At 50.7% G+C, this 9,067-nt stretch overlaps 2 protein-coding genes across 7 annotated transcripts in view; one reads left to right on the top strand and one right to left on the bottom strand.

Moving 5' to 3' along the window:
- LOC147215456 (rho GTPase-activating protein 44-like) overlaps positions 1-3,447 on the bottom strand; it is a 39,588-nt gene extending 36,141 nt beyond the window's left edge. For all 6 annotated transcript variants that reach the window (XM_086139534.1, XM_086139535.1, XM_086139531.1 and 3 more), the window contains exon 1: positions 3,251-3,447. In XM_086139534.1, coding sequence (XP_085995660.1) covers positions 3,251-3,303 — 53 coding nt within the window. In that variant the 5' untranslated portion in view covers positions 3,304-3,447. The remainder of the gene's footprint in view (positions 1-3,250) is intronic.
- A 2,441-nt stretch (positions 3,448-5,888) lies between these two features.
- On the top strand, positions 5,889-8,800 carry stx4 (syntaxin 4). Its single transcript, XM_086139753.1, has 10 exons — positions 5,889-6,060; positions 6,435-6,539; positions 6,971-7,070; positions 7,361-7,435; positions 7,513-7,583; positions 7,668-7,776; positions 7,881-7,954; positions 8,038-8,175; positions 8,258-8,368; positions 8,460-8,800. Exons 1-10 carry the CDS (start codon positions 6,031-6,033, stop codon positions 8,535-8,537), a joined length of 891 nt encoding a protein of 296 aa, XP_085995879.1. The 5' UTR covers positions 5,889-6,030; the 3' UTR covers positions 8,538-8,800.
- The last annotated feature ends 267 nt before the right edge of the window (positions 8,801-9,067 follow it).

The following is a 9,067-nucleotide window of genomic DNA, read 5'->3' as shown; positions in this document are numbered from 1 at the left end:
AAAGTCATTCCCACGCTTTCATGACATCACGCTACAGAGTCGGGTCCATTCTGAGAACGGCATACTGGCGAGCATACCGAAGGGGAAAACGGCGGGCATACCGACGGGCATACCGACCTATGGTGGCCTGCGGTGGCCCTACAGGGACACCGGTTAACTCGTGGCCACAAAATAAAAAGTCATTCCCATGCTTTCATGACATCGGTATGCATACCAGAGGCTAGTTAGCGGGACGTGTAGCTAAGAGCTAATAAAGTAACAGAAGCACAAGGAGTGACAAGTCTCTTGCAGGGGAGAAGATACATATTGAGGTCACAAGTATTCATCACATGACCCTGGACTAATTTAGGGTGGCCCCTGAAGGATTCTAAAATGGCCCACAGATTATGACCTTAAACTCCCTGAAGCGTGGGAACAAGTTACAACACGTAGCCGCGACCGCGGAGGAGCTGAGACGCCAAGCCTGTTCATGTAGGTGAGTATCAGGTGAAAGTTTGAGTCGTGACGCGAGGACAGAAACACGCCTCCGTCTCCGGGCGCCGTCAAAATAAACATCAAGCTGCCGGTTTGAGGTCGGCGGCGCAGCTGGAGGTCAGAATTACACGACAAGTCGCGAGGAGGAGGCCAATGGCGGCCGCCAAGGTCAGGGGCGGAGGTGGCTCCTCCGCAGCCGGCAGGCGGCCATCATGTCGGAGTCACTGTCCTCTAAATATGACTAATTGGCCCTTCTGTTGGGCTCGTAAGGATACGAGCTATAACTCATTACCAGGATGTTCCACCTCGCTGGGCGCCAGCTCTCAGCCAGCTGAGGGCGGGGGGGGGTAAACAACCACCTGACCGAGCACACACACACACACACACACACACACACACACACACACACACACAGTTCTTTCGTTCTATAAATGATGGGTCCTATCCGCTAACGTGCACTGCAGTTTTTCCCCCTCGCGGCGGAAAGCGAGGCGCAAACACCCCGGTTATCCTTCAGTCGCCTGACGGGTAGCTTCAGACCCCCATCCCCAATTTCATCAATCGTACCGGCGCCTAGCAAGACCCAAAGACTTGCAGCTAACTCTAGAGGAACTTCTCATGGAGAATGTTGTCAGTTATAGCTGTCGAGCAGGTATGACAACCACCGGGCTTCGCTGTCAAACAGGAGCGACTCCCTCGGCGAGAGGCTGCCGGAGCAGGAAACCACAACGGCTATCCGTGATTGTGTTTCAGCGGAAGAAAAGCTCGGGGTTATGCAACAGTGGCAAAGGGTTAGACCGAGACAAAGGTCCAAATATTGACATGCTTAGATTTGGGCGGTTAGGAGAAGGCGGGGTTGGTATACAGAAAGTCGGGGAAGAAAAAAAAAAAAAAAAGAACAACAAACGGGTGAGAAGTAAGTCCTGGTTGAGGCTTTCAAACCGGAGCATACCGCCATGGTGCAAAAAAGAGTTCCTGGTTTGACACCATTGACCTCCGGGACGGCGGTATGCTTGGAGTGATGGTGGAGAAGCAATTTGGGTCACAACTAAAGTGTGGGAACAGGTTGTATCCGGTGGCCACAAAACAAACCAGCACAAGGGGAGGAGTTGTATCTCGAGCCAAGAAACGAAGGAAGGTGCGGCGTGGAGTTACATCTCAGGTACAAAAAGTGAAAGTAGAAGTCCACGTGGACTAGAGGCACTCCATGTCACCCTCCCATCCCCTCCCCTCCCTCTCGATGGGAGGCGAAGGCGGTGATCGATCCCAGTCACCATCCCGGCGGGCGAGGAAGTATTTGCACTGCTCTGGATGTAGCCTGAGGACAACTAAAACACCTTCATCCGGAGCAAGTGCGGGAAATCTGACGGTACTTCCCGCCCGGGGGATTCACCGAGATTTACGGCGCCTGGAAGGAGCCGCCGGGCTGTTCCGGGTAGAACGCTCTACCCGATGACAGATGTTTCCATGGCGATCAGGTACAGCTGCCGTCCCCGGATATGGACTCGTAGTTCCCAGGATGGGACCCTCCTCGCAAAAGCTGCGCCGTTCGTCCGTTCCCGATTCGGCGACAATAAAAAAACCACGTCAGTAAATCACGTTGCCCCCATCTGCCCGAGACCCCGAGGAATCTCCGAGTCGTAAAAACCCTGAAAACAGCTGTAAGGCTGCGAAGAAGAGATTCCCAGATTAGCCCAGCTGTTGGGAGAACGTTTGTCTCCTTCACATTCAGGAACTCTTCCAAGGGGGAGTCCCCCGGGGTTCGGTCCCTGGACCTCGCATCGTTACGCAGATGACGCCCAAATCTACGTCACTTCCTTCCCAATCTCACGACGGCCAAGCGGACATGCTGGAGACATCATGGTCAGAAACTTCCCCCGGAGCGTAGCTTCAAGGTACCTCCGCGAGCATCGACCCCACGGCGGACGTACGCCTCTGCTTGTACAGCGCCGGATGGCATTTGTTCATTAGCGCACCGATGGCGGCGGAGCAGCGAGGCGCTAACGCAAGGCGCTAACGGGGCCATCGGGAGCGACGCAAGGTTCGCAACTCGCCTAGCATGCACGCAAGGACCAACTTTGGAAAATAAATCAAGCTCCGGAGATGGAGCAGTTCGGGAAGTGGTGGCCATCTTGCAAGGATCGCTACACATGTTAGCATATGAGCTCATTAATAAGAATTTATCCGGCGTCTTTTTTATTTTGTTACGATGATAGTTTGAGCCACAACAGCTTCCTTGGACGCAACCACAGCAGTACCTTCCAGAATCATGCTAAGCGCTAAACCTTCGCTAATGTGTGACATCACATCCTCCCCTAGATTTACTGGTCTGGGGGTTGGTTAACACGGAAAAATAAAGCAATATTTTTAAAAATTGAATAAAAATGTTAAAAAAAATTGGACACCTTTGCCAGAGTGAACAGGACTACAAACAAGGCGGGAGTCCATCATTGCTGCCAAGGTAACCGGCGGCCATATTTGGAGGCACAATGGATCACACGAACACAAAACGGACCAATGGCGTTGGGGCAATTCTGAGCGTCATAATTACCCCGGGAACCCCCACCCCTACCACACACACACACACACACACACACACACACACACACACACACGCACACGCACTGGGGGAGAAAGGGGGGGGTCATCTTTCATGGAACAGCAGCACCCCTTCCCCCCCGCCCCCCCTTTCGTGCACGGATACACGCCTCCCCGCGATCGATCACGCATGCAAACACACGCACTAACGCACACGCACACGCACGCAAAGCCATACCTGCCCACGGTCTGGTTGGCGAGCTGTCTCATGCGGTTGAACTGCTTCTTCATGGTGTTACTCCGTGGATCTCATTGAGAGGACGACGGCGGATCGTGGGGTCTCCGGTACCGGCGTGGGGTCCCGGTGGCCGCCGGGAAGCGGGAACGACGAAGGGGGTCGGATTCCTCCTCACGTCCCCCGGAGAAGACGGCGGCTCTCGGGCATCTGGAGATGCGGGACGGATTCCCTGCCTTCCTCCTCCGCGGAGCTCCCGGAGCTCTGACAGCTCGCTGGCGACACGACGCCGCCTTCCGGTGCATCACGGGAAATGGAGTCCACGTCACGGGATCACGGAGACACACACACACACACACACACACGTCCATCCTGCTCGATAGATAGATAGATAGATAGATAGATAGATAGATAGATAGATAGATAGATAGATAGATAGATAGATAGATAGATAGATAGATAGATAGATAGATAACCACCTCTCTCCCTCTCTCTCTCTATCTACCCATCATCTACTCTTATCTATCTATCATCCATCGTGTACCTACCTCTCCATCCATCCGTCCATCATCTAGCTATACATCTATCTATCTATCCATCATCTACCCCCCTATCTAACTATCCTAGGTTGTGCTACTGAGTTAATTGAAAATATAAAACAATCCATCCATCCATTCACTTATACATCCATCCCCCCATCATCTCCCCACCCATCCATTCACCCATTCATCTACCCATCCCTCCATCAAGCCACACACATATCCATCATCCCTCCATTGCCCCATCTTCTACCCACCTATCCATCCATCCATCCATCCCTCCATCCATCCATCCATCCCTCAATCATCTTCCATGATTTACCCACCTATCCCTCCATCCATCCATCCATCCCTCAATCATCTACCCACCTATCCATCTTCTACCCACCTATCCATCCATCCATCCATCCATCCATCCATTAATTCATTTATCCATCACCTACCCTACTATCCATTCATCCCTCCATCCCCCATTCATCGATCCATCCATCCATCCATGATTTACCCACCTATCCCTCCATCCATCCATCCATCCCTCAATCATCTACCCACCTATCCATCTTCTACCCACCTATCCATACATCCATCCCTCCATCCATTAATTCATCCATGCACTCATCCCTCCATCTTCTACCCAACTATACATCCACCCACTCACCTATCCATCCTTGCATCATTCCATTACTCCATCCATCATCTACCCACCTATCCATCCATCCACCCATTAATCCATCAATTAATTCATTTATCCATCACCTACCCAGCTACCCATTCATCTATCCATCCACCCACTCACCGATCCATCCATCCCTCCATCCATCCATCCATCCATCCATCCTTCCATCCATTCATTCCCAGTCCGTTCAGGGTCAAACGTGGATTGTGGCCCTTCATTCACGTGTCATAAAGAGCTGCTTCCTGAAAGCCAGGGATTCCAGGAGACTGAACCACGTCACCGTCCAGATTTCCAAAACACCGTCTGGACCAGACGAGGTTTAACTCGTCCCGCGTGAAGATTTCAAATCCATCCACGCAGCAGGATAACCTTCATCCATTCATCCATTCATCCTGTCATTCACACGTCTGGGCTTTTCGGGGTCCTCCCATGAACCTCCTGCATGTGTGTGAACTGTGGAGGGAACCCGAATCCCCACGCAGACACGGGGAGAACATGAGACTCCACGCAGGAAGCCTTCTCCCGTGGGAATCCAACCGTGGACCTTCTCGCTGCGAGGACTGTGCTTAGAGCGCCCCCTGGCGGCCACTCATGGAATAACATCTATAAAAATACACGTAATTCATTCAATTTTTTTTTTTTTAAACATTTTTCAAGAGCGATGGGGTCTAGAGACTCCTCGATCTTCTTTTCATTTTATAACATGGGCTTAAAAACCTTCTACCCTTAAAGTATTGTTATTTTGTGAAGATGGAGAGTTCTACCGCCAACATGCTTCAAAAGATTATAACAAATAAATATCAGAATTTCCGAGATGAGATGAGATGAGATGAGAACAACTTTATTTATCCCGAAGGAAATTGTTGTGTCAGAGTTTCAAGCAAAAACATAACGGCATACTGGATTTGATTTTTTTTTTTTTTTTAAAAAAGGTTGCACTGATTCACCGATTTATATGCTTGGTAAGCTTCTTTTAACACATTTTTGAGATTTTTAACCATTCTAATACGTGCTGATGAGAGATTTATTCACTTAGAGCTACGCAGCTGCGTCAGATAATTATTTTCCTTGTCCAGTCTGGTGTCTGTTAACTTGCAAGACTAACTTCTATTTAATTCTAAGGGAATAAATGTGAAACCAGATACAACATTAGCACCTAGTATGTGTAGAGTTACTTCAAAAAAGCAGATGACGTTGTTATGGATAATCGGTGTTAAAATTGGACAATTAGGCTGATATTAACGGCAGTTAAATCTTGTCTTAGGACGGTATTTGCATTTTATATCAACATGAAATAAACATGTAATGAAATTAAATAAAGAGTCTTGTGCAGTTACACATCCCGGCCGCTAGAGGGCGTTGTCGGCTCGTCTCCACACACTTTGAGGAACCGTAGAAGAAGAACCCGCGTTCTGCTGCTGAAGTTTACTAGTTGAATGACACCAGGGGGAAAGTTTATAATATTCAAACATTTAGACGCGGAGGATTTCTTTTCTCATCTCAAGTTTTGTTTTATTTTCGGATATTTTTGTCAAGGATTCTCGGCCCTCTTCTGCCCGGCCTGAAAAATGCGGGACCGAACGAAAGAGTTAGGAAACGTGAGTTGAAAAGTAAAAACCGCTAGCTCTTTAGCATCGGCTAGCCGCTGCTAGCCGCACCGGATAACTGACCAAACACACGGGATTTAAACCCTGACAGACGTTAATAATTCAAAAAAAGTGAACAGATCGTGAAGCGATGTTATTAAAAAACGATTTAATCATGAACGGAAACTTTTGCGAAGCTCCGTTTTCCTGCTTCCGCTCCAGCGGAGCCCCCCTCCCCCTCGAAGGCAGGCCGGGGCAGGGCACGGCGACCTGCCCGCTGCCAGGCTGCACTTTCTCGGTGAAAAGATTCCTGAAATTCACCCTCTTATTTCTCCTGTCTGCCTCCTCCTCCCCTTTCCAAACTCCCTCCTCGTTTCCCCGTGCAGAAGGCGGAGGCTTCGGACGAGGAAGACGATGGTACAGCTCTGATGATCAAGCCTGGATCCTCCTCAACCAAGGAGGAAAAAGACAATGAAACCTTCTTCAAAAAGGTAAACATTATACCGGATTTACAATCAATACTGGCTTATCTTCATCATCTAGACCTCCCTGGTGCAGTGGGGCTGCCGCTGGACTTCCACACACACCTGCCTCCCCTCTTTCTTGTTGATGTTTCTTTTGACTTTGCAGAAGTTTGTCCTGTTTTTTGAATGTCGGCCCTCCTGGAGAGGCGATGGATTAGAGAAAAGTGCAGGAGGATACAGATCAAACTCAACGGGGAATCACATGTCAACATACATGCACGGCTACACGTGACAAGCCGTGATGTGAACGAATGAATTTGTCATGATTAGAAGAAAGCGATCGACCGAGATGGAGGAATATCTCAAAATCCACCCTAATAATAATGGCGTTATTACTGAGAACAAAACAGGCCAATCCTCCCAGGTAAACGCTTGTCTTTCCTCCGCTCGTGGTCCAGGTGCAGGAGATCCACGAGGGCCTCCACAGCCTGAAGGGGATGGTGTCGGAGCTGGAGAACAAGCAGAAGACAGTGCTGGGGGTGGCGCTGCCCGAGGACAGTGAGTACGACTCGGGGAGCCGTCTTGTCTGAGAACTCTCCCTCGCATTCCCTGGAAGATTGGGTTTTTTTGTTTTTGTCTGAGCTCTCCCTGAGCCCTCGCCGGCACCGCGGGAATAAATCTTGTTTACGCCGATCGCTATCAGGTTGACGGGATTACCGGATTACCGTCCGGGGGCGCGGCGGCGGCGTCCCCGAACCGGATTAAAAGAAGATGTCAGATCAGGGACCCACCCGCTGCCGTCAGACCGGTTCCAACCGGATCTAATAACGGGTTATCTGTGTGTCCAGGCATGAAGAAGGAGCTGCAGACGCTTCGAGACGAGATCAAGACCCGGGCCACTCAGATCCAGAGGAAATTAAAGAGTGAGTGTCGCGAAGGTCGGCGCGTCTCCCGCGGTAACCGCCCTCTCCCGCGGTAACCGCCGGCCGTCTCTCCGCAGGCATCGAGCCCAAGAAGGGAGAAGATGACGGGAAATATGTACCCATCAACGTCCGGATGCAGCGGACTCAGGTGAGGAGGCCCTGCCGTCTTCTCGGGAAGGTTCTCCGAGGAGCAGAAGCGTCTGATCCGCCCGCCGTTCCTCTGTCCCTGCAGCACGGCGTCCTGTCCAAGGAGTTCCTGGAGCTGATGGGACACTGTCACACCATCCAGTCCTGGTACCGCAAGAGGAACGTGGAGCGCATCCAGAGGCAGCTCAAGATCAGTGAGTCAAGGCTGAAGTTCCACCAGACTTCAAGGAGATCTTCTCCTTCAAGATGTTTTGGATGTCTCATCTTGTCTCTTCGTGTGTGTGTGTGTGTGTCTCAGCCGGGACCGACGTGACGGACGAGCAGCTTGACGTCATGCTGGAGAGCGGCCAGACGGACGTCTTCACTCAGAACGTAAGAAGACACGAGGAGATGGAGAAGGAAGACCTTCCATCCCCTCGTGATTGACAGGTGTTGTCCTCCCGCCTCCGTCTCAGATCCTGAGCGACGCCAAAGCGACGAAGCAGGCGCTGAACGAGATCGAGTCCCGACACGACGAGATCCTGAAGCTGGAGCGAAGCATCCGAGACCTGCACGACATGTTCCAGTACCTGGCCATGGAGGTGGAGGCCCAGGTGAGGCTCTCACACACACTCTCACACACACACACACACACACACTGTCTTGGTGTGTCTGACGGTGCTCCCGTTCCTTCAGGGGGAGATGGTGGACCGCATCGAGAACAACATCAAGCAGTCGACGAACTACGTGGAGAAGGCGAAGGAGAACACAGAGAAGGCCGTCACGTTCCAGCAGAGGGCGAGAAAGGTCGGGGCTGTGAAAACCGCAGTTCCAGTTGCGTCCACTAGGGGGCGCCGGTGAGTGACTGACCACTTGTGTTTTTGTCGTCCCCCCGCAGAAGAAGGTGTGGATCGCCATCTGCTTGACCATCCTCATCCTCATCATCGTCATCGCACTGGCCGCCACCTTCAGCTGACGCCGTCTCCCCATCAAAATACTCTCCCGGCCCGGAGGACGCGTTACTTCCTACTTCCTGTCTGCTCCTAACCAGTCTGCCTTTTTGATTTCCACAATCATGCCTGAATTGACCCCCCCCCCCTTTTTTTTTTTTTAATTTTCGTTATCAGTAGTAAAGGGGGCTCGACAGCGTTCATCCCCTCCTCGAGGCTCGGCGCTGCACCGGAACCGAAACACTGATCACTTTTTACTCAGGAAGAAAAAAAAAAAAACAAAAACAAAGTGCAAGCGTTGATTCTCGGCGAGGTCACAGCGACTTCCTGTTTTTATAAATGGACTAATGTAATTGTATATAACCTGGTTAACCTTTTTAAAAAAAGCAAACTGCCTATAATGTATTAAGTGTAAATACAGAGTTTTGTGGGAAAAGCAGCCTTTGTGTTTTGTTTTGTTTCTTAATTCTCATTTAACAAAGGCGCCGTAATAACAGGCTAATATCAGGCCCCACTACATCCAGTTCGTATTTATGGCGATTTATAGCCGCGCCGC

The sequence above is a fragment of the Fistularia commersonii genome, chromosome 32 (genome assembly GCF_037954325.1).
Source record: "Fistularia commersonii isolate RoL2024-O1a breed Wild chromosome 32, RoL_Fcom_v1.0, whole genome shotgun sequence".
Lineage (NCBI taxonomy): Eukaryota > Metazoa > Chordata > Actinopteri > Syngnathiformes > Fistulariidae > Fistularia > Fistularia commersonii.
This window is presented reverse-complemented; position numbering and strand designations above follow the sequence as displayed.

Excerpts from the sequence above, each read along its gene's own strand:
- stx4 (XM_086139753.1), top strand. The coding sequence starts at position 6,031 with ATGCGGGACCGAACGAAAGAGTTAGGAAAC. Across the intron at positions 7,071-7,360 it reads GGTGGCGCTGCCCGAGGACA|GCATGAAGAAGGAGCTGCAG; the intron begins GTGAGTACGACT and ends CTGTGTGTCCAG. Across the intron at positions 8,369-8,459 it reads TCCAGCAGAGGGCGAGAAAG|AAGAAGGTGTGGATCGCCAT; the intron begins GTCGGGGCTGTG and ends GTCCCCCCGCAG.